Source organism: Bombina bombina, chromosome 2, assembly GCF_027579735.1.
Source record: "Bombina bombina isolate aBomBom1 chromosome 2, aBomBom1.pri, whole genome shotgun sequence".
NCBI classification, from domain to species: domain Eukaryota; kingdom Metazoa; phylum Chordata; class Amphibia; order Anura; family Bombinatoridae; genus Bombina; species Bombina bombina.
Window position 1 is genome coordinate 424,361,586 of NC_069500.1, and position 25,217 is coordinate 424,386,802.

General features: G+C 40.3%; 1 protein-coding gene across 1 annotated transcript in view; it reads left to right on the forward strand.

Annotated features, from left to right (window-relative positions):
- The window catches only part of LOC128646980 (solute carrier family 2, facilitated glucose transporter member 9-like), a 98,528-nt gene that overhangs the window by 45,440 nt on the left and 27,871 nt on the right, over positions 1 to 25,217 (forward strand). The window contains exons 4-8 of the mRNA XM_053699792.1: positions 6,389 to 6,513; positions 16,675 to 16,804; positions 17,065 to 17,213; positions 18,327 to 18,514; positions 18,606 to 18,716. Of these exons, the coding sequence (XP_053555767.1) occupies positions 6,389 to 6,513; positions 16,675 to 16,804; positions 17,065 to 17,213; positions 18,327 to 18,514; positions 18,606 to 18,716 (703 nt within the window). The remainder of the gene's footprint in view (positions 1 to 6,388; positions 6,514 to 16,674; positions 16,805 to 17,064; positions 17,214 to 18,326; positions 18,515 to 18,605; positions 18,717 to 25,217) is intronic.

Sequence of the window (25,217 nt, forward strand, 5' to 3'; positions counted from 1 at the left end):
AAACTGAGGTCCCCCCATATCGCCGACACTCAAATAATTTTTTTTAACCCCTAATCTGCCGACCGCCACCTACGTTATCCTTATGTACCCCTAACCTGCTGCCCCTAACACCGCCGACCCCTGTATTATATTTATTAACCCCTAACCTGCCCCCCACAACGTCGCCTCCACCTACCTACACTTATTAACCCCTAATCTGCCGACCGCAAAGCGCCGCCACCTACGTTATCCTTATGTACCCCTAATCTGCTGCCCCTAAAACCGCCGACCCCTGTATTATATTTATTAACCCCTAATCTGCCCCCCTCAATGTCGCCTCCACCTGCCTACACTTATTAACCCCTAATCTGCCGACCGGACCTGAGCGCTACTATAATAACGTTATTAACCCCTAATCCGCCTCACTAACCCTATAATAAATAGTATTAACCCCTAATCTGCCCTCCCTAACATCGCCGACACCTAACTTCAATTATTAACCCCTAATCTGCCGACCGGAGCTCACCGCTATTCTAATAAATGTATTAACCCCTAAAGCTAAATCTAACCCTAACACTAACACCCCCCTAAGTTAAATATAATTTAAATCTAACGAAATTAATTAACTCTTATTAAATAAATTATTCCTATTTAAAGCTAAATACTTACCTGTAAAATAAACCCTAATATAGCTACAATATAAATTATAATTATATTATAGCTATTTTAGGATTTATATTTATTTTACAGGTAACTTTGTATTTATTTTAACCAGGTACAATAGCTATTAAATAGTTAAGAACTATTTAATTGCTAAAATAGTTAAAATAATTACAAATTTACCTGTAAAAGAAATCCTAACCTAAGTTACAATTAAACCTAACACTAGACTATCAATAAATTAATTAAATAAACTACCTACAATTATCTAAAATTAACCTAACACTACACTATCAATAAATTAATTAAATACAATTGCTACAAATAAATACAATTAAATAAACTAGCTAAAGTACAAAAAATAAAAAAGAACTAAGTTACAAAAAATAAAAAAATATTTACAAACATAAGAAAAATATTACAACAATTTTAAACTAATTACACCTACTCTAAGCCCCCTAATAAAATAACAAAGCCCCCCAAAATAAAAAAATGCCCTACCCTATTCTAAATTACTAAAGTTCAAAGCTCTTTTACCTTACCAGCCCTGAACAGGGCCCTTTGCGGGGCATGCCCCAAGAAATACAGCTCTTTTGCCTGTAAAAAAAAACATACAATACCCAAGCCCCCCAACATTACAACCCACCACCCACATACCCCTAATTTAACCCAAACCCCCCTTAAATAAACCTAACACTAAGCCCCTGAAGATCATCCTACCTTGTCTTCACCTCACCGGGTATCACACCGATCCGTCCAGAAGAGCTCCTCCGATGTCCTGATCCAAGCCCAAGCGGGGGGCTGAAGAGGTCCATGATCCAGCTGAAGTCTTCATCCAAGCGGGGCAGAAGAGGTCTTCCATCCGATTGAAGTCTTCATCCAAGCGGCATCCATCCGGAGCGAAGCGGCAGCATCCTGAAGACCTCCACCGCGGAACATCCATCCTGGCCGATGACTGACGGTTCCTTTAAATGACGTCATCCATTCTATCAGCCAATCGGAATTAAGGTAGGAATATTCTGATTGGCTGATGGAATCAGCCAATCAGAATCAAGTTCAATCCGATTGGCTGATCCGATCAACCAATCAGATTGAGCTTGCATTCTATTGGCTGTTCCGATCAGCCAATAGAATGTGAGCTCAATCTGATTGGTTTAGTGGTTTATTTAAGGGGGGTTTGGGTTAGATTAGGGGTATGTGGGTGGTGGGTTGTAATGTTGGGGGGCTTGGGTATTGTATGTTTTTTTTACAGGCAAAAGAGCTGTATTTCTTGGGGCATGCCCCGCAAAGGGCCCTGTTCAGGGCTGGTAAGGTAAAAGAGCTTTGAACTTTAGTAATTTAGAATAGGGTAGGGCATTTTTTTATTTTGGGGGGCTTTGTTATTTTATTAGGGGGCTTAGAGTAGGTGTAATTAGTTTAAAATTGTTGTAATATTTTTCTTATGTTTGTAAATATTTTTTATTTTTGTAACTTAGTTCTTTTTTATTTTTTGTACTTTAGCTAGTTTATTTAATTGTATTTATTTGTAGCAATTGTATTTAATTAATTTATTGATAGTGTAGTGTTAGGTTAATTGTAGATAATTGTAGGTAGTTTATTTAATTAATTTATTGATAGTCTAGTGTTAGGTTTAATTGTAACTTAGGTTAGGATTTCTTTTACAGGTAAATTTGTAATTATTTTAACTATTTTAGCTATTAAATAGTTCTTAACTATTTAATAGCTATTGTACCTGGTTAAAATAAATACAAAGTTACCTGTAAAATAAATATAAATCCTAAAATAGCTATAATATAATTATAATTTATATTGTAGCTATATTAGGGTTTATTTTACAGGTAAGTATTTAGCTTTAAATAGGAATAAGTTATTTAATAAGAGTTAATTAATTTCGTTAGATTTAAATTATATTTAACTTAGGGGGGTGTTAGTGATAGCGGGGGCGGCAGATTAGGGGTTAATAAGTGTAAGGTTAGGGGTGTTTAGACTCGGGGTACATGTTAGAGTGTTAAGTGCAGACGTAGGAAGGGTTACCGCATAGCAAACAATGGGGCTGCGTTAGGAGCTGAACGCGGCTTTTTTGCAGGTGTTTGGTTTTTTTTCAGCTCAAACAGCCCCATTGTTTCCTATGGGGGAATCGTGCACGAGCACGTTTTTGAGGCTGGCTGCGTCCGTAAGCAACTCTGGTATCGAGAGTTGAAGCTGCGTTAAAAATGCTCTACGCTCCTTTTTTGGAGCCTAACGCAGCCTTTATGTGGTCTCTCAATACCAGAGTTATTTTTATGGTGCGGCCAGAAAAAAGCCGGCGTTAGTTTTTCGGGTCGTTACCGACAAAACTCCAAATCTAGCCGTTAGGGTTTATTTTTATTTTACAGGCAAGTTTGTATTTATTTTAATTAGGTATAATAGTTATTAAATAGTTATTAACTATTTAATAACCACCTAGCTAAAATAAATACAAAAGTACCTTTAAAATAAAACCTAACCTAAGTTACAATTACACCTAACACTACACTACAATTAAATTATTTCCCTAAATTAAATACAATTAAATTATCTAAAGTACAAAAAAACCACACTAAATTACAGAAAATAATAAACAAATTACAAGATTTTTAAACTAATTACACCTAATCTAATCCCCCTAACAAAATAAAAAAGCCCCCCCAAAATAAAAAAAGCCCTACCCTACACTAAATTACAAATAGCCCTTAAAAGGGCTTTTTGCGGGGCATTGCCCCAAAGTAATCAGCTCTTTTACCTGTAAAAAAAAAAGTACAAATCCCAGCACCCACACAACCAACCCTACTCTAAAACCCACCCAATACCCCCTTAAAAAAAGCTAACACTAACCCCTTGAAGATCACCTTACTGGGAGAAGTCTTCATCCAACCGGGCCAAAGTCCTCAACGAAGCCGGGAGAAGTCTTCATCCAAGCCGGGTGAACTGGTCCTCCAGACGGGCAGAAGTCTTCATCCAGACGGCATCTTCTATCTTCATCCATCCGGCGTGGAGCGGGTCCATCTTCAAGACATCTGACACGGAGCATCCTCTTCTTCAATTACGATTGGCTGATAGAATTCTATCAGCCAAATGGAATTAAGGTAGAAAAAATCCTATTGGCTGATGCAATCAGCCAATAGGATTGAACTTCAATCCTATTGGCTGATCCAATCAGCCAATAGGATTGAGCTCGCATTCTATTGGCTGTTCCAATCAGCCAATAGAATGCAAGCTCAATCCTATTGGCTGATTGCATCAGCCAATAGGATTTTTTCTACCTTAAAGGGACAGTCAAGTCCAAAAAAAAACTTTTATGATTTAAATAGGGCATGCAATTTTAAACAACTTCCCAATTTACTTTTATCACCAATTTTGCTTTGTTCTCTTGGTATTCATAGTTGAAAGCTAAACCTAGGAGGTTCATATGCTAATTTCTTAGACCTTGAAGACTGCCTCTAATATGAATACATTTTGACCACTAGAGGGCATTAGTTCACATGTTTCATATAGATAACTTTGAGCTCATGCACGTAAAGTGACCTAGGAGTGAGCACTGATTGGCTAAACTGCATGTCTGCCCTGAAATAAGAGGGCAGTCAGCAGAGGCTTAGATACAAGATAATTACAGAGGTAAAACGTGTATTATTATAACTGTGTTGGATATGCAAAACTGGGGAATGGGTAATAAAGGGATTATCTTTCTTTTTAAACAACAAAAATTCTGGTGTTAACTGTCCCTTTAATTCCGATTGGCTGATAGAATTCTATCAGCCAATCGGAATTGAAGGGACACCATCTTGGATGACATCATTTAAAGGAACCTTCATTCAGTCTTAGCCGTCGTCAGAAGAGGATGCTCCATGTCGGATGTCTTAAAGATGGACCCGCTCTCCGCCGGATGGATGAAGATAGAAGATGCCATCTGGATGAAGACTTCTGCCCGTCTGGAGGACCACTTCGCCTGGTTTGGATGAAGACTTCTCCCAGCTTCATTGAGGACTTCTGCCCGGTTGGATGAAGACTTCTCCTGGTAAGGTGATCTTCAAGGGGTTAGTGTTTTTTTAAGGGGTTATTGGGTGGGTTATAGAGTAGGGTTGGGTGTGTGGGTGGTGGGGTTTAATGTTTGGGGGGGATTTGTACTTTTTTTTACAGGTAAAAGAGCTGATTACTTTGGGGCAATGCACCGCAAAAGGCCCTTTTAAGGGCTATTTGTAATTTAGTGTAGGGTAGGGCTTTTTTATTTTTTGGGGGGGTTTATTTTGTTAGGGGGATTAGATTAAGTGTAATTAGTTTAAAAATTGTAATTTGTTTATTATTTTCTGGAATTTAGTGTATGTTTGTTTGTTTTTACTTTAGATAATTTAATTTAATTGTATTTAATTGTATTTAATTTAGGGAACCCTAACAACCCTTAACTTAAATATAATTAAAAGAAATCTAAATAAAATTACTATAATTAACTAAATTATTCCTATTTAAAACTAAATACTTACCTGTAAAATATACCCTAAGCTAGCTACAATATAACTAATAGTTACATTGTAGCTATCTTAGGGTTTATTTTTATTTTACAGGCAAGTTTTTATTTATTTTAATTAGGTACAATAGTTATTAAATAGTTATTAACTATTTAATAACCACCTAGCTAAAATAAATACAAAAGTACCTTTAAAATAAAACCTAACCTAAGTTACAATTACACCTAACACTACACTACAATTAAATTATTTCCCTAAATTAAATACAATTAAATACAATTAAATTATCTAAAGTACAAAAAACCACACTAAATTACAGAAAATAATAAACAAATTAATTAATGAATAATTTAGTTAATTATAGAAATTTTATTTAGATTTCTTTTAATTATTTTTAAGTTAGGGGGTGTTAGGTTTAGGGTTAGACTTAGGTTTAGGGGTTAATAACTTTAATATAGTGGCGGCGACGTTGGGGGCGGCAGATTAGGAGTTAATAAATGTAGGTAGGTGGCATCGATGTCAGGGACGGCAGATTAGGGGTTAATAATATTTAACTAATGTTTGCGATGCGGTAGTGCGGCGGTTTAGGGGTAAATATATTTATTATAGTGGCGGCGATGTCCGGTTCGGCAGATAAGGGGTTAAAAATTTTATTTTAGTGTTTGCGATGTGGTTTAGGGGCTAATAGGTAGTTTATGGGTGTTAGTGTACTTTTTAGCACTTTAGTTAAGAGTTTTATGCTACGGCTTTGCAGTGTAAAACTCTTAACTACTGACTTTAAAATGCGGTACCAGTCTTGACAGGAGAGGGTGTACCTCTCACTTTTTGTGAGACTCGGCACTATGAAAGTCCCATTGAAAAAAGAGGATACGCAATTTACGTAAGTGGATTTGCGGTATTTCCAAGTCTGGACAAAAAGTGAGCGGTACACCTGTACCTGCAAGACTCGTAATACAAGCGGGCGTTAAAAAGCAGCATTAGGACCGGCCAACGCTGCTTTTTAAGCATATTTGTTCTAACATTGAAATTTTGATTTAGCCACATTCACCCATCCCTACTGCTGAACCAACAGCTATAGAAGAAACCATTAACCTCGACAATCTCCTATTTCTCTGAGTATGTAGTTACTTGTTACTTGTATGTTTGATAACAGACCCAGGGACGGATAAAGCACGGGTATAGGATCAATATTCTCATCTTCTATCAAATCTCTTCTCTTTAGCCTCTACCTTTTGCCTCTAGAGTGAAATCTCTTGTATTTGCTACAGAAAGAAATGCCAGCTCTTCAACTGCTTCCTGCCACTTATCAGCACTGGGCTCATGGGTCTGAGTCTCAAAGCCGGCTACTTTGAGATGATCATGGTTGGACGTTTCCTGTCTGGGTTTTATGCAGGTACATGATCCATTAAACTAAGAACTGCAGGTTATTACAAGGATAGCTCATGCAAGAATACAAAATACTTCAGTTTTACAAAAAATAAATAGTTAAAGGGACTGTCAACAACAGAATTTTTATAGTTTTAAAAGATAGATAATCCCTTTATTACCCATTCCCTAGTTTTGCATAACCAACACCGTTATATTAATACACTTTTTACCTTTATGATTATCTTGTATCTAAATTTCTGCAAATTGCCCCCTTATTTCAGTTCTTTTGACAAACTTGCATTTTAGCCATTCAGTGCTGACTCCTAGGTAACTCCACTTGCATGAGCACAGTGTTATCTAAATGACACACATGAACTAACACCCTCTAGTGGTGAAAAATTGTCAAAATGCATTCAGATAAGAGGCAGCCTTCAAGGTTTAATAAATTAGCATATGAACCTCCTTGGTTTAGCTTTGAACTACGAATACCAAGAGAACAAAGCAAAATTGGTGATAAAAGTAATTTGGAAAGGTGTTTAAAATGACATGCCCTATCTGAATCATGAAACTTTATTTTGGACTAGACTGTCCCTTTAATACATGTGTGAATAAAATAATTATATATTCAGCACTAGAATACTCAGCTTCACACCCAGGTACTGCACTGTGGTATCTTGATCCAATGTTGTCACCAAAACCACACACATCATTTGAGAGAACTCACAATGTCACAATTCGAATTTTCCAAGCATCAATTCTGAGAAACTGAAATTGTACAGGAAAAATAAGCAACAATGCAGGATTTAGATTATCATTAAAGGGTTAAAGGGTGCATGGGAGTTAACCTGCTGGCTCTTAGATAGGGCTTCATTGCATTCCTTAGCAGAATGGCAATTCTCAATGACTGCCAGGCAGCTAACATGAATGTGTAACCTTTTAAATTACACTAATACTGCACGTACCTTAGATTACATTATTATGATAGAAAACCATGTACTGTTATCCCAGAATTATTTGCAACTGTATAATGTTATCTGTGACGGATCCCCTGCTACCCCGACTGGGTAGCTCCACCGAAACAATCTTCCAACACCTAGAACCAGCCACTATGTAGAGGAGAGAGAGTGATTTCAGCAATCCCCACCCAAATAACTAGACAACTAGCATTTAGATGGAACAAAGAAGAACATTTTATTGAGACAAACACACAACATTTACACAGGAACTCATCTTGATAAGACAAAGGACAATCCCACAGTTTTCCCACTATTCCCACCCCTCCAGACAGGCCAGCGCCTCCATAGCAGCCACAGTCCCACAGAGCTCTCAGTCCCCAGATGCCACAGTTCAAGCGGCATGATTCATTACTGGGGACTGGAGTTACAGCCCGGTAAAGATTGGGGGGTAGGGGTGTCCAAAACCCCCAGTTCCCCAAGTAGCTCCCCTCTGGTAATTCCACCACTCCTTGTCCTCCCTAGGGGTTACACAGCCCTAAAAGAGCGGAGCTCAGGGGCAAAGAGCCACTAGGGCAACCAGGGGCAAAGTTAGCGTGTGTCCTGCTGTTCTGTGGCCGACCGGGAGTTCCAGGAGCCCGGCCAGCCTGAGAGGGGTTAGGCAAGTGTCCGTTGTGAGGTGGCCGACCGGGAGTTCCAGGAGCCAGACCAGCCTAGGAGGGATTTTCTGGTCAGAGACCAGCTCTTCTCTGACAAAGTAGGAACACAAAAACAAGCAAAGACTCCTAGAGATCGCAGTTGCTCTGAGGATCCCAAATCCACTGAGAAACAACAGGGGTGAGGTTGTAGGGGGGGTAGGGTTTTAACCCTTGCAGCCCGGTGCCTGTGACAACTCCCCCCTTCCAGTTTGGCAGACCCAGCTAGATCCACAAGGGTCTACTTGGGGCTGTCCGAGGAGCACTCTACTTCAGTCTGCTGGGAAAGTCCATCAGCATTCCCATTGCTTTTTCCTGGCCTGTACTGAAAGTTGAAGTTGAAGGGCTGCAGAGCTAAACTCCACCTTAACAAGCATTGATTATCTCCCGATACTCGGTTCAGCCACACCAGAGGGTTGTAGTCTGTGAGGACAGTGAAAGCCCTTCCATATAGGTACGGTTGCAGTTTCTTGAGGGCCCATACCAGGGCCAGGCATTCCTTTTCCACCAATGCGTAGCCTACCTTTCTGGGTAACAGCTTCCTACTGATGTAGGATATGGGATGGTCTTGTCCTCCTTCATCCACTTGGCTTAGGACTGCTCCCAATCCAAACATGGAGGCATCTGTATGAACACAAAAACATTTGTTGGGTTAGGAATGGCCAGGACAGGGGCAGAGACCAAAGCAGCCTTGAGGCTCTGTAAGGCAGTCTCTCATTCTGGGGACCACAGGACCTGTCGGGGTAGTCTTTTATGGGTCAGGTCGGTCAGGGGCTTTGCCAAGGTACTATAATAAGGGATGAACAGTTGATAATAACCGGCGGTTCCTAGGAATGCTAAGACTTGGTTCGAGGGGTGGGCCAGTTGCCTCAACTTTGGCCGGCTCTGACCGGTGCTTCCCACAGCCCAGTCGGTGGCCCAGGTACTGGACCTCCGAGTGCCCAATAAAGTGCATTTGTCAGGCTTCAGAGTGAGCCCGGCAGCCCTGAGGCAATCTAGGACAATGCCTAGGTGGACCAAATGGTTCTCCCAGGTGTCGCTAAAGATGGCGATGTCGTCCAGATATGTGCAGGCATAGTCCTGGAGGCCATCCAGCAGGCGATCCACCATTCTCTGGAAGGTGGCTGGAGCATTCTTCATCCCAAATGGCATTACCGTGAACTGGTAGAGGCCAAAAGGGGGTGATGAAGGCAGACTTGGGGGCTGACTCGGGATCTAGAGGGATCTGCAAGTATCCCTTGCAGAGGTCAAGAGTGGCCAGGAAATGACCTTGGGCAATTCTGTCCAGGAGGTCATCAACTCAGGGCATGCAGTAGGCATTGGTGGTGGTTCTGTTATTGAGCTTACGGTAGTCAATGCAGAACCGGGTAGTGTCATCTTTCTTGGGTACCAGTACCACCAGGGAGGCCCAGGGACTGTTGGACGGTTCAACAACACCGAGGTCCAACATTCCCTGGAGCTCCCAGTGCATACTGTCTCTGACTGATTCGGGGACTCTGTAAGCTGCCTGCCTCTGGGGGGTCTGTCCCAGAGACCCCCCTGAGAACATCTTTTGCTGGCCTTGTAGTAAATGCTGGAGTTGCTGCCTCTGGTCAGCCACTAACCTCTCATCTAGGGCAATATCAGCTATTCCCTGTGGGGTTTCGTTGGGGAGGGGAAGCTCCGGCATGGGGAGACTCTCTGAGTCCTCCACAGCCGGGGCACATATCGCAGCCACATCTTGGGCTCGTCCGAAGTATGCCTTCAGCATGCTCACATGGAAGGTTCTCTGGATCCTGCCATCTGAGCATTTGGCTACTAGGCAGGTGGTGTTATTAATCTGTTCTACTACCCAGTAAGGGCCTTGCCAGGCAGCCTGTAACTTATCTGTTTTGATAGGTTTCAGGGCAAGCACCTTCTGTCCCACTATCAGTGTGCAGGTACGAGCATTTCTGTCGTACCACCGCTTCTACTTACTCTGAGCACTCTGGAGGTTCCCCCGAACTTGGTCAGGGAGATCCTTCAGCCTATCCTGGAGACGGAGGATGTACTCCACAATGGAGTGTCCTTCCTCCCTGGAGCCCCCTTCCCAGTGTCGTCTAACAAGGTCCAAGGGTGTGGATTCCAAAGGTCCAAACCCTGTGGATTCCTGAGCCACCTCTCTGTAGGCAAAGAGGAGGTGCGGCAAGAACCTTTCCCAATCTTTGTGGATGGCTTTAAGGTTCCATTAAACCTCTCGCATAACCCATTAGTTTGGGGTGATATGGGGTACTGTGCAGGGGTTTAATCCCCCACAGCTTCCATAGCTGCCTAATAATTTCCGCAGTGAACTGTGTTCCCTGATCGGGGATCAATTGCCAGGGGAAGCCTACCCTGTGGAATATCCAGAGCAGGGCATCTGCCCCTGTTTCCGCATGGATATTGGCCAGAGGGACTGCCTCCGGGTACTGTGTGGCATAGTCCACCACGGTGAGAATATATTTCTTTCTGGAGGGACTGGGTCGGTCTAATGGACCTACTATGTCCACAGCAACTCTGCTGAAGGGTTCGTCGATAATGGGGAAGGGATGCAGGGGAGCTTTCTTGTGGTCGCTGGTTTTCCCTACCTTCTGGCATACTTCATACTACAATATTCCTTAATTTCTGCTCCAATTCCGGGCCAGTAATAGATCTGATCTAGGTAATGATGGGTTCAGGACTTCCCTAAGTGCCTGTCTAGGGGAATTTCATGTCCTATTCGTAGCAGGTCGGACCGGAATTTTTCCGGTACAACTAGCTGTCATTTAGGTCCCTTTGACCCTTCTGTCTCTTGGAGATCTGGTACAGGAGCCCTCCCAACCACTGGAAGTGCTCCTCACTGAGTCCTTGAGGGTTGAACCCTACTCAGTACAGGGCTAGTGTCGGGTCACTCAGGGTGGCCTGGGTAAAGTAAGATGAGGACACCCAGTGAAGTTGGTCAGGGGGAATAATAGGCTGGTCGGGCAGTAGGTCGGGGGATGGAGGGTGAGGCAAGGTGGTAGCCAGGACGGTTCATCTGGGATGGGTAGAGGCCAGAAAGGAGATCGGGATGGGGGATGGGGTTGAGAGGTAGTCGGGGATACTGGTCTTACCTGTGGTCCCAGTCCTGGAGAAATGCCTTGCTGTTGGGTCTGCTGGTGGGTGACAACTGCAGCCACGTCCGGGAGAGTATCTCCCACAAAAGGCAGAGACAAGGTGGTCATTGCCTAAAAGTACCTCGGCCGGCAACTTCCTCATAATGCCCACCTGCACAGCATGGGCACCTGCACCCCAGTTCAAATAGATTGGTGCTACGGGAGCCTGGATAACAGCACTGCCAGCCACTCGGATACCTATGGTTTTCTATGAGCGGCTGGAATTAGGGGCCAGGTGAGGCTGGATCAAGGTAAAAGTAGCACCCGTGTCCCTTAATCCCTGGGCAGCCTGTCCGTTTACCAGAACTTCCTGGCAATGATGCTGGCGATTGTTTGCGGATGCTGTTCCCACCTCCTGCAGGACCCCAATCTCTTTACTGACCCATTCAACAAAGGGATCGGGGTGGTCCTCATAAGTGTTGTGGGCGGCCGCTTGGTATCTTGGGGCTGTAGCTCGAGCCCACTGCGGGGTTAGGGGGTGCCTTTTCTGCAGGTGTGGAGAGGCTGCAGCTGTCTTGTGCAGGCAGTGGTGTCGGAGGTGTCCCACCTGTCCGCATTCAAAACAATTGCAAGAGTCCATGCGTCTGACCAGGGGAGCAGGGATTGGATGAGGTTGCAGTTGTTGGGTAGGTATTGGGGCCAGCCTGGAGCCAGGGTGGCACAGGTCTGGTGCTGGTCATCCCTGTATTGGTCAGCCAGGATGGCTGCCTGATCAGCAGTCCATGGTTTCCTATTCTTAATCCAGTCCTGGATTTCGGCCGGGATGCGGGAGTAAAATTGCTCCAGGAGGATGAGCTGCAGTGCCTCCTCCAGTATTTTTACGTGGCATCCTGTAATCCAGGAGTTCAAGGAATGGGCTAACCGGTGGGTCCATTCGGTATACTGCTACCCATCTTGTCTTTGTACATCCCTAAACTTCTATCGATGGGCCTCTGGGGTGAGCCCGTACCGGGTAAGGATGTCTTCCTTCACCCAGTCATAGTCCTCCTCCTTGGGAGGAACAGTCTGGAAAGCTTCCGCCGCATTGCCGGTCAGCTTTCCAGTGAAGATTGGGACTCAGTCTGTTACGGCAATCCCATGCAATCTGCACTGGGTCTCGAAGTACTGGAGGTAGCAGTCGACTTCTTCAGCCCCATCATCCTTAAATGCTCGTAAAGCCTCATAAGTAGCTTCCTGGGTCTTGGATCTGGTTCTCGGGGGGGCTAACACGGCTCCCCCCAAATCTTTCTGGAGCTCCAGCAAACAAATCAGGATGGTCTCGGATATAGTCCTAGTGACAGCTTCTGGGGATGGGTTGGGTCCCAGGAGGGATATTCTCCATCGGATTTGATCATCCAGACTGGAGGTCGTAGTCCCCTGGGAGGAGGTGTCTATGGTGCCACTGTCTCGACTACCACCCGCTTCCATATCGGGGGCTCTAGCCTGTTCATCCCCCATTAGCTCGGCTATAATGGCTTCTCTTGTCTTGCTGCCGGCAGCTATTCCTCTAGTATGCAGCAAGCCTTTCAGTGCTTCTTTCCATGGCCGATCATAGCGCTCCATACACAGAAGTCTTCAGTTGGTGGTTTGTACGTTTCAGGTATATGGAAGCATCTCACCGCTGCCACCCCTGTGACAGATCCCCTGCTACCCCAACTGGGTAGCTCCATCGAAATGATCTTCCAACACCTGGAACCAGCCTCTATGTAGTGGAGAGAGAGTGATTTCAGCAATCCCCACCCAAATAACTAGACAACTAGCATTTAGGTGGAACAAAGCAGAACATTTTATTGGGACAAACACACAACATTTATACAGGAACTCATCTTGATAAGACAAAGGACAATCCCACAGTTTTCCCACCATTCCCGCTCCTCCAGACAGGCCGGTGCCTCCATAGCAGCCACAGTTCCACAGAGTTCCAGTACTCAGGGGTGGCGGGTTCGGGGTGATCCCTGTGGAGCAGCAGCACTTCCAGGTTGTCATTTAAAAGCTCTCAGTCCCCAGATGCCACAGTCCAAGCGGCATGATTTGTTACTGGGGACCGGAGTTACAGCCCGGTAAATATTGGGGGTAGGGGTGTCTAAAATCCCCAGTTCCTCAAGTAGCTCCCCGTCCGGCAATTCCACCACCCCTTGTCCTCCCTAGGAGCTACCCATCCCCAAAAGAGCTGAGCTCTGGGGCAAAGGGCCGCTGGGGCGACCAAAGGCAAAGTTAGTGGGTGTCCTGTTCTGTGGCCGACCGAGAGTTCCAGGAGCCCGGACAGCCTGAGGGGGGTTAGACGGGTGGCCGCTGGGGCGACCAAAGGCAAAGTTAGTGGGTGTCCTGTTCTGTGGCCGACCGGGAGTTCCAGGAGCCTGGCCAGCTTAGGAGGGTTTTTCCAATCAGAGACCAGCTCTTCTCTGACAAAGTAGGAACACAAAAACAATCAAACAAAGACTCTTTGAGATCATGGTTGCTCTGAGGAGCCCAAATCCTCTGAGAAACAACAGGGGTGAGGTAGTAAGGGGGGTAGGAGTTTACCCTTGCAGCCCGTTGCCTGTGACATTATCTTTATTTAAAAAGCAGGAATGTAAAGCTTAGGAGACGGCCCATTTATAAGCAAGTGCTATCCAGGGTTCTGAACCTAAAATGGCCCTGCTTCTAAGCTTTACATTCCTGCTTTTTAAATAAAGATAACAAGAGAATGAAGAAAATTGATAATAGGAGTAAATTAGAAGGTTGCTTAAAAGTACATGCTCTATATGAATCATGAAAGAAAAAAATGGGTTTAGTACCCCTTTAATATTACACTAATGTGAAAATTAAATACATACCGGCATAGGTGTTTGCACAACGTTTTTTTCTAGATGTTCCGATTGCGATATTTGTATTCACATGCTACATCATAACTTGTGCAAGTGAATTTTTATGCTAGACTTGTAATACGGATTAGAGAGGTAAAATTATTACAACCTCACAATATTGTTTGCATGACTCGCAATAACAATAGTGCTCCGCTTAATCTAGGCCTAACACTCATATACTGATTGTGACTTTTAATTTTTCCAATGTAACATTTGGATATATTATTGAGTCCTACAGACTTATATTGAAGACTATTCCAGTCCAGTAGCAAGAGATTTTACTGGCTTTTAAAATTCTACACTATTCCAATAAATCAAAAAACCTAGTTATTGTATTGTTTTCAATTGATTTGTAACTTTGTAACTGTAAAAACCTCTCAGATACATACATACACACACACACACACACACATATATATCTATATATATATATATGTGTGTGTGTGTGTAATCTAATCAATCAGAAAACACTTTTTGTATTTGGTTTAACTTTTTTATGTCTCTAGTTTTCACCCATAAGCCACCATTTAAAGTAAAATTTAATTTAACTTGGACATTTTAAGAGTGCTATTGCATTGTCTTTTTGTTGTGTGTTTGTCAATTCTTAAATTATACTTTATTTAGTGGTCCTTTAACAAATGCCAGGGGGACAGGGTCCGTAGCATTGTGGTGAGCGGGCAACACCCACTTTGCCCACAGTTATCATTGCACAAGCAAATGCTTGTGTTGCCCTGCCCCCTGCTATTGCACAACCAATCATACAAGACCAGTGATTTAACATCCCCCAGTCTTGAGGTAGCAGTGATGTTAAGTAGCAGAGGACCTAGGATCGCAGCTACTTAACTAGTGTTTCAGGCCTGCTTGCAAACAAAATGAATGATTCTCAGGGTTAGCGCAACTGTAGACATTGTGTAAAGGCTAAGACTTAAAAAAAAAATATGTGCATCAAACACAACGTAAATATATTAAAATAAAATGTTACACTCATCTATACACTATCTGATCAAATGTATTCATATAAATATATATAACATTTTTTAGAAGGGTTCAAATGTATATGACCAGGTGTTTGAATGGAAAGAGCTATAATGAATAAATAAATGTCTAAATATGTTTATGTCTGTGTGTGTAATTATGTATTTATATTTGTATATACATACATATGTACACATATAAATACAGATATGCACATGTGTGTATGTATATATATATATATATATATATATATATATATATATATATATATATATATATATATATATATATATATATATATATATATACAGTATGTTATGGAGCCCTTTCCACTAAAATACCTGAAAACATGAAAAATCATTGTTTTTAATTGTGTATGTACTGTAAATATTTACATTCCAATGTTGTCCATTTTTAAATATATATTCCTATATATATATATCTGTGTATATATCTATACCTGTGTGTGTGTATATATATATATATATATATATATATATATACTGTATATACGTATATGTGTGTGTGTTCCAAATGGATTAGGCACTCCAAAATTTATAAAGGTATATTGCCAAGTCTTTGTATATCAATATTCAATTCATGAAGACTCAGCTCTATAATTCAACTCAATCTTTATTTTAGTGAGTACATCTGACGTTTCAGCCCACACCTGGGCCTTTCTCATGGTATCCTTGAGAAAGGCCCAGGTGTGGGCTGAAACGTCAGATGTACTCACTAAAATAAAGATTGAGTTGAATTATAGAGCTGAGTCTTCATGAATTGAATAGATATAAATAATCATATATATAACATTTTCTTCTATGTGAAGAACATTGTAATGTAAAATATGTAATATACTACTTTTGAGTTTAGCGCAGTTGGTCTAATGCGTTGTCGGGTTAGCTCATGAGAGATGAGTTTTTTTTAAAAGCGCGCTCCATTGAAGTCTATGGGGAGAAGAAGTTATCATGGTTGCGATATCCGAAACCTGAAGTTACTACGCATCAGGTTTTGCTCACATGCAAAAAATTTATTTTCAACTTGAAATACGCGCGCTAACCTGCGCACTAGTAAAAGCAGTAAATAGCGCACTACTTGTAGTCTGACGCATATAATTTAACCTGGCGCTTTCTTTACAAAGCTGCCATGCTGAGATTTAAAGCCCTTTTCATATTCCTAAAATGTTCACTCTACATCATACTAACTTGACCAGAATATTGGATCCTGCAAAAACAGTTTTTCTTAAAATGAGCTTTAGAACCATTGAAAACAGATTTTCAATGGGTCAATGCTGTTGAAGTAGATTAAACCAAAAATCATGTGAAAATACATTATAAAATGTATTAGATGGATTAAAATTCTGGGGGGGGTTGTGAAAAAGCAAAAACATTTTTAAAAAGTTGAAAACATGTCTCATTGATCTTCTAATGCAGTACAATAGGAAGCCGAAGAATGCACTCTACCTTGGCAGCTATAGTTCAGTAATTTGTTGAGTGCAGACATAGAATTACCGCTTTGTGTAAATGTAATCTCTGTCTCAAAACACTTACAATGTACAAGATCTTTTGCTTAACTTTGTGTCTTTCTCTGTCAATCTCTTATTTCAGGTTTAGGAGTTAATATTCATGCTCATTATGCGGGAGAGTGCGCACCCCGAAAACTACGTGGTTTCCTCAATACCACTGGGCCACTTTTTGTAACACTGGGCAAGCTGTGTGGTCAGATAGTTGGACTAAGGTAAATATTGTGAGGAGAAAGCAAAAAGTCCTTTACAATATGAACAGTGATTTTCAAAATAGTAGTGAGAGTTAAAGTTTACTCAATGAACTAATATACCAGCATAGTGAATATAACCCATATGTAACATGGTGTTGTTTCAAATAGGCTTGTTGTAGAATTGTGGAATTTATGAGTCTGTCTTCATTTATTACAACTGTGACTAAAGAATAAAGAAATCCCATTGTCATTCCTTGTCACTGAACTTTTACACTATACAGAGAGATCTTTGGGACTGAATCCCGGTGGCCTTTGCTTCTGCTAGTCACTGGCGTAACTTCGCTTGTTCAATTGGTTGCCTTGCCTTTCTTCCCAGAGTCTCCTCCATACCTCCTCCTGAACAAGGGTGACAAGGAAGGCTGTGTAAGAGGTAAAGGAAAGATACCTGTCATGACTTAAAAGTTATCAACAATTCCTACCATACAAAACCATAATGTTGGACCTTATTTACTTATTTTATATAGAGATAATAACAGACAACTTCTTGGCTGCCCTACTTTAAAAAGACTGACCCAATCTCTTTCTTATCTGATTGTACTTTTTATTTCACTTACTTTATTAAGCATATAGCAATGGGTATAGTGGCCCTTAAATTAATCATTTATATAGTTGTCAAGGTTAATAATAAGTTATGCAAAAACATATGATTGCCTCACAGGATAAAGATAAAACAGACTATCCTATTTACTGGTCTCCAGATTAATGCAAACCGATAACAGTGATTGTATGTGCAAGATGTGTTCACTTGTAATTTAAAATTGGTTGGACCACTGACAATAAAGATTTAGGAATTAATTTGAGGATCCTACTGAGAGCATGAAATCTATATGTGATAATAGATGTATTAGGTAAACCAAAGGAAATGGTTTAAAGGGGACAAAAATTAGAATATGTTTTTAAGGTGACTCAGGGAAGAGGAAGGTAAAAATGTGGAAAGAGAAAAAGTAATCAATAAATTAGCAGGCAATGAGACAATATATTAATAATATTGGTACTTTTCCAATATTGGATTGCCCCTCTGTTGGTGAATACAGAATGCCAGCAGATGGCTCTATAGAGTCTTGGTCCATTAATGGAAAACTACCATAATTTATAGAAGCATAACTTCCCTCTCGGGTGCTTGATTCTCTTTCCCCCCCATTGTTCTTGCTGCTCTTAAGTTTGTCACACTTAACAGGGCACTCCGCCGATCCTCTGGCATCCACCCCAAGTGAACCTTGGGGACTGACATTTACTCCACCCTCAGACGGAGGCAAAAAATATAGTGGAGATGGGTGAATTTCTTCACCCATGGCTACTTTTCCATTAATGGACCAAAACTGTATAGTGCCATCTGCTGGCATTCTGTATTTACCAGCAGTCCGTTAATGGAAAAGTACCATCATTTCTTAAGAAACTTTTCAGTAGAGCAAACAACATTTTTTTCTGACAGAATGTGCTTCTTTTTTGCTTCTCACATAAACTTGTTATCTTTTCTGTCCAGCCTTGAAGCAGCTGTGGGGGGACAGAGACCACCAGGTACACATTGAAGAAATGTTGAAAGAGCAAACCGCTATCAAGAAATCAAGAAACATGAGTGTCCTAGAGCTGCTAAGAGATCCCTCCCAGCGCTGGCAGCTCTTTGTTATGATTGGCATGATTCTCAGTCTTCAACTCAGTGGTGCCAATGCAGTTGAGTAAATTCAGTTCCTAGATTATTTATGATCCTTTGCATTTTCTTCTGTCTTCTTCTGATATTAATTTATTTCCTTACATTTTTCAGATTTACTTTTATTCTTATGATGTGTTTCAAGGGGCTGGTTTCCCTCAGGATCAAATAACTTATGTATCGCTGGGAGTTGGAGCCTTTGAATTTGTGTCTGCCATGATCTGTGTAAGCTTTTTCTGTAAATATATAAATATTTCTCACAAGAATTCTTGTCTTAGATAACAACTCCAGGTAACACTTTTTTTTGTTGATCAATTTAACAGTTGTTGTATTTTCTCCTCTTGCCTTATAAAGAAGCACCCCACATCTTATTGTTGTAGCTGCAACACCTCATAGTGTCTCATATAGCTTCTCCTTGATAAACCCTTCAGTAATGTATAAGTGCTTTCTGCAACACAAGCATCTATTGCTTCCTATAGTTTCACCCTTCACTATCTTATGTAAGTGCTCTCTGCAATAATATCAACTCTTTTATCTTTTCATTTCTATACTCCTGCCTCATAGCACCACCCTCTATACCATATAGCTTCGCCTGATGTAACCCTTATGCCTCATTAAAGTGAAGGTCAATTTTGATGAATTAGTGCTCGGTTTTCAATAATACTATTAAAAACAAGGGCACTTTAATTCATCAAAATTGACATTTCACTCCTTTTCTTCAAAAACTCACCTTTTAATCCTGACAGCCGCTGCAGCGCTTCCTCCGCCCGTCGCAAGCCCTCTTTGCGGGCCCAAAATGACGAATCCGGCTGCCTCCAATCACGGCATTGCATCAGACCATGATCCCCCCGGGGGGAAACCATGATTGGAGGAATCTGGATTCGTTATTTCTGATGTAAGAAGAGGCTTCCGACGGCCGGGGGAATCGCTGGAGCGGCCTTCAGGATTAAAAGGTACGTTTTTGAAGAAAATGAGTGAAATGTCAATTTCGATGAATTAAAGTGCCCTTGTTTTTAATAGGTTTATTAAAAACCGGGCACTATTTAATCAAAATTGGCCTTCACTTTAAGGGCCAGAATACAAGTGGAGTACAAAATATTGCTTTCGTTAAAGTTTTATTAGTGCTCCACTTTGTAATACCAGCGCACGCTAATGGGCGCTGGTATTACAAATTTACAGCAATGCAAACGCAAGCTCTTGTTCGCATTGGTGGGAAGCATTGTGCTCAAAAGAGCACGCTTCCATAGGCTCCAATGGTTGCCTCGTTCTGATGAAAGTTTAAATTTGACTTGAGTGTCCCTTTAAGTCTTAATTTAGAAGTAATTTTTTTACTTAAATATTTTCATCTATTACTTAAACTGCCATTATAGTCAAAAAATGACATGTTCTAATCTTATAGAGCTTGTCATCGACCATACACTACTGTGTGTTTAATTACCACTAAGGGGTTAAACACACAGTAGACATACTGATTGTGATTCCCAGAGCACTGCTGATCCCGACCGTAAAACACTGCTGATCCAATCCGCAGGGCTAGTCGCACGATCAACTGCGTTTTCTGCTCAGTACCAGCAGTGATCTGCAAGTCCCAATTGGTATTTCTACAGGTTTATTTACAAGTAAAATATTTAGATTTCAAATCTTCCTGGAACAGTTTAGACTCAAAAATATGAAACGGCCATTATGCAAAGGGTTAAACACACAGTAATCTAAGGTCAATAGTCTTAAAATTACTTGCTCTAATGGATTATTTTTTTACCATAATGGCCGTTTCATATTTTTGAGTCTAAACTGTTCCAGGAAGATTTGAAATCTAAATATTTTACTTGTAAATAAACCTGTGTGTTAAAAAGACATCAGACTCAACAGTTAATCTCTTCATAATTGGTTACATAAAGGGAAATAAAAGTGCAAAAAGAAAATGCTAATGTCTTAGAACATTTTATTAGTGTGCTATTGTTTGTATATAACTATAGATTTAAAGTGATGGTAAATTAAAACTGTTTTAAAGTTACCAGTATATTATAAATGAAGTAGAGAATATAGAAATATGACTTTAAATGTTATAAAATATAAAGTTTCATTCTCTCTGTTGCGTAGCTTTCATCCCCCCCCACCATTGAATTCTCTGTTTTGTAGTGCAGTGACGTAGATAGTGACCCCACCCGCTCTCTATATAGTAGGCAATGCGCACTCTTGCATATAACTGTAATAGCACTCAATTAACAGCACAGGATAGTAGAAGTTTCTTCAGTAATCCCAGGTTATATCTGAACTCTTGTTCTCGGGATTCCCATTAGGAAGTAAAGACACATGAGTTAGGTTTTACAGGAATGTGCGCAGGCAGTATTGACGGGCAGCTTCACGCCTGCTTGTTAATGTGTGACAAACCCACACATAGGAAAAAGCATGCCGTAGGGCTAAGCAGCTGATTGGTTGCCAGTGACAAACGTCACGCTAAAAAATTCTAGAGCAAGGGGGGCTGGCGGCAGAATGAGTAGTAAATCTGAAATAAGATTAAAATTAAAATATTTAGAATTATTAATTAAAGGAACAATCTAGTCAAAATTAATCTTTCATGATTCAGATAGGGCATGCAATTTTAAATAACTTTCCAATTTACTTCAATTATCTAATTTGCTCAATTCTTTAGATATCCTTTGTTGAAGAAATAGCAATGCACATGTGTGAGCCAATCACACAAGGCCTCTATGTGCAGCAACCAATCAGCAGCTTCTGAGCATATCTAGATATGCTTTTCAGCAAGTGATATCAAGAGAATGAAGCAAATTAGATATTAGAAGTAAATTAGAAAGTTTTTTAAAATGGCATGCTCTTTCTAAATCACGAAAGAAAAAATTTGGGTTTCATTAGCTTTAAAAAACAAGACATATTTATAATATTTCACACATCATTTTTTCCAAATATGATTTGCTGATCACTTTAACCCCTACAAAGTCAGCTACAGAGCAGCAATGCACTACTGGCACCTAGAAAATTGTTCTTCCTAGGATTTATTTAATGGCCACACCCTCTGGCTGATTTTTTTGACCACCCTGCTAAAATGTAATCCAATATTAAGTTTAAATTAGCTTTTTTTTCTGTTTGTTGCTCAAATTATCATTAAATCAATTTATATTAATATATGCAATTAATCAGTGCTTTGGATAACTTAAAGGGGTACTAAACCCACATTTTTTCTTTCATTATTCAGATAGAGTATGCAATTTTAAACACCATTCCAATTTACTTCTATTATCTAATTTGCTTCATTCTTAAGATATCCTTTGTTAAAGAAATAGCAATGCACATGGGTGAGCCAATCACACGAGGCATCTATGTGCAGCAACCAATCAGCAGCTACTGAGCCTATCTAGATATGCTTGTCAGCAAAGTATATCAAGAGAATAAAGCAAATTAGATAATAGAAGTAAATTAGAAAGTTGTTTAAAATTGTATGCTTTTTCTAAATCATGAAAGAAAAAATTTGGTTTGAATGTCCCTTTAAGTAACATTTCTAAATAACAAAAATGTTTTAAAAAATATTGCAAAGTATTACACTGCCACAACCTGGCTACTTCATAATGCCACCCATCTGCCAACAGCTAAGCACGTGTTGACCCAATGACAAGACACAAATGTGTGTAGCCACTTGCCACTAGCCACCAGTCACAAACTAGTTTCCAGTTATGTATAGCTGCTCCTGAGCCTATCTAAGTATGCTTAGAATACAAAGAAAACAAAGATAATATAATTAAATTGTATATATTAAAATTGTTCTGTCTAAATCACACAAGGTTAATACTGACTTTCATGTCCCTTATAGAAAATAAAGCAACATTGCAAGCTAGGTACATAATTAATGTTGCCTTCTTTTACTGTAAAATACCTCTAAAAAGCTTGCTTGTTCTACTTACTCCCAAAGTGACTGGCATTCATGCATCACACTTACAGGGACAGTCTACACCAGAATTTGTATTGTTTTAAAATATAGATAATCCCTTTATTACCCATTCCCTAGTTTTGCATAACCAACACAGTTAAATAAATACACTTTTTACCTCTGTGATTACCTTGTATCTAAGCCTCTGCAAACTGCCCCCTTATTTTTTTAGTTCTTTTGACAGGCATCCATTTTAGCCAATCAGAGCTGCCTCACTGGAACTCCACGTGCGTGAGCACAGTGTTATCTATATGACACACATGAACTAACACCGTCTAGTGGTAAAAAACTGTCAAAATAGAGAAGAGGCGGCCCTCAGTGGCTTAAAAATTAGCATATGAACCTCCTAGGTTTAGCTTTCAACTAAGAATACCAAGAGAACAAAGCAAAATTGGTAAAAGTAAATTGCGGCTAGATTACGAGTTTTGCGTTATGAGTGAAAAAGCAGCGTTATGGCACTTTTTCACTACCGCTGGTATTACGAGTCTTACAGGTATATCTGTACCGCACACTTTTTTGGCCGTAACGCAACGTAACTACCGCAGCTTTCAAAATGTCCTTTTTCTATGGAACTTCCATTTAAAGTTACCTGTAAAATAAAACCTAAGCTAGCTACAATATGACTAATAGTTATATTGTATCTAGCTTATGTTTTATTTTTATTTCACAGGTAAGTTTGTATTTATTTTAACTAGGTAGACTAGTTACTAAATAGTTATTAACTATTTACTAGCTACCTAGTAAAATAAATACATATTTACATGTAAAATAAAACCTAACCTGTCTTACACTAACACCTAATATTACACTACAATTAAAGCAATTACATTAATTAAATACAATTAACTAAATTACAAAAAAATAAACACTAAATTACACAAAATAAAAAAGAAATTATCAATTATTTAAACTAATTACACCTAATCTAATAGCCCTATCAAAATAAAAAAGCCCACCCAAAATAAAAAACCTAACCTAAACTAAACTGCCAATAGCCCTTAAAAGGGCCTTTTGCAGGCCATTGCCCCAAAGAAATCAGCTCTTTTACCTTAAAAAAAAAATACAAACAACCCCCTAACAATAAAACCCACCACCAACACAACCAAACCCCCCAAATAAAATCCTATCTAAAAAAACTAAGCTCCCCACTTCCCTGAAAAGGGCATTTGGATGGGCATTGCCCTTAAAAGAGGATTTAGCTATTTTTCAGCCAAACCTAACACTAACCCCCGATGATCCACTTACAGTTTTTGAAGACATCCATCCTCAACGAAGCTGGGAGGAGTCTTCATCCAAGCGGCAAGAAGTGGTCCTCCAGACGGACAGAAGTCTTCATCCAGACGGCATCTTCTATCTTCATCCTTCCGACATCCTCATCCTCTTCTGTTGACGGCTACTGAAGAATGAAGGTTCCTTTAAGGCATGTCATCCAAGATGGCGTCCCTTGAATTATGATTGGCTGATAGAATTCTGTCAGCCAATCGGAATTAAAGTTGAAAAAATCCTATTGGCTGATGCAATCAGCAAATAGCATTGAGCTTCAATCCTATTGGCTGATTGGATCAGCCAATAGGATTGAGTTTGCATTCTATTGGCTGATTGGATGGATTTCCGGTCTTCAAAAACTGTAAGTGGATCTTCGGGGGTTAGTGTTAGGTTTTTTTAAGGGTTTATTGGGTGGGTTTTAATTTTAGCTTTTGGGCTGAAAAAGAACTAAATGCCCTTTTAAGGGCAATGCCCATCCAAATGCCATTTTCAGGGCAATGGGGAGCTTAGTTTTTTTTTTAGATAGGATTTTATTTGGGGGGTTTGGTTGTGTGGGTGGTGGGTTTTACTGTTGGGGGGTTGTTTGTATTTATTTTTTTTTACAGGTAAAAGAGCTGATTTCTTTGGGCAATGCCCCGCAAAAGGCTAGGATTTTTTTTTATTTGGGGGGGGGGGGGCTTTTTATTTTGATAGGGCTATTAGATCAGGTGTAATTAGTTTAAATATTTGATCATTTATTTTTTATTTTGTGTAATTTAATGTTTATTTTTTTTTTTTAGTAATTTAGTTAATTGTATTTAATTAATGTAATTGATTTAATTTTAGTGTAAGGTTAGGTGTTAGTGTAAGACAGGTTAGGTTTTATTTTACAGGTAAGTTTGTATTTATTTTAACTAGGTAGTTAGTAAATAGTTAATAACTATTTACTAACTAGTCTACCTAGTTAAAATAAATACAAACTTACCTGTGAAATAAAAATAAAACCTAAGATAGATACAATGTAACTATTAGGTAGCGACAACATTGGGGCGGCAGATTAGAGGTTAATAAGTGTAGGTAGGTGGTGGCGATGTCGGGGGCGGCAGATTAGGGGTTAATAACTGTAATGTAGGTGGTGGCGATGTCGGGGGCAGAAGATTAGGGGTTAATAAGTATAATGTAGGTGGCGGCGACATTGGGGGTGGAAGATTAGAGGTTAATAACTGTAATGTAGGTGTTGGTGTGTCGGGGCGGCAGATTAGGGATTAATAAGTATAATGTAGGTGGCAGCGATGTCAGTGCGGTAGATTAGGGGTGTTTAGACTCAGGGTTTATGTTAGGGTGTTAGGTGTAAACATAACTTTTCTTTCCCCATACGAATCAATGGGGCTGCGTTACAGAGTTTTACGCTCCTTTTTTTAGGTGTTAGACTTTTTTTTAGACGGCTCTCCCCATTGATGTCTATGGGGAAATCGTGCACGAGCACGTAAAACCAGCTCAAAGCAGTGCTGGTATTTGGGTGCTAAATCGGCATTTAG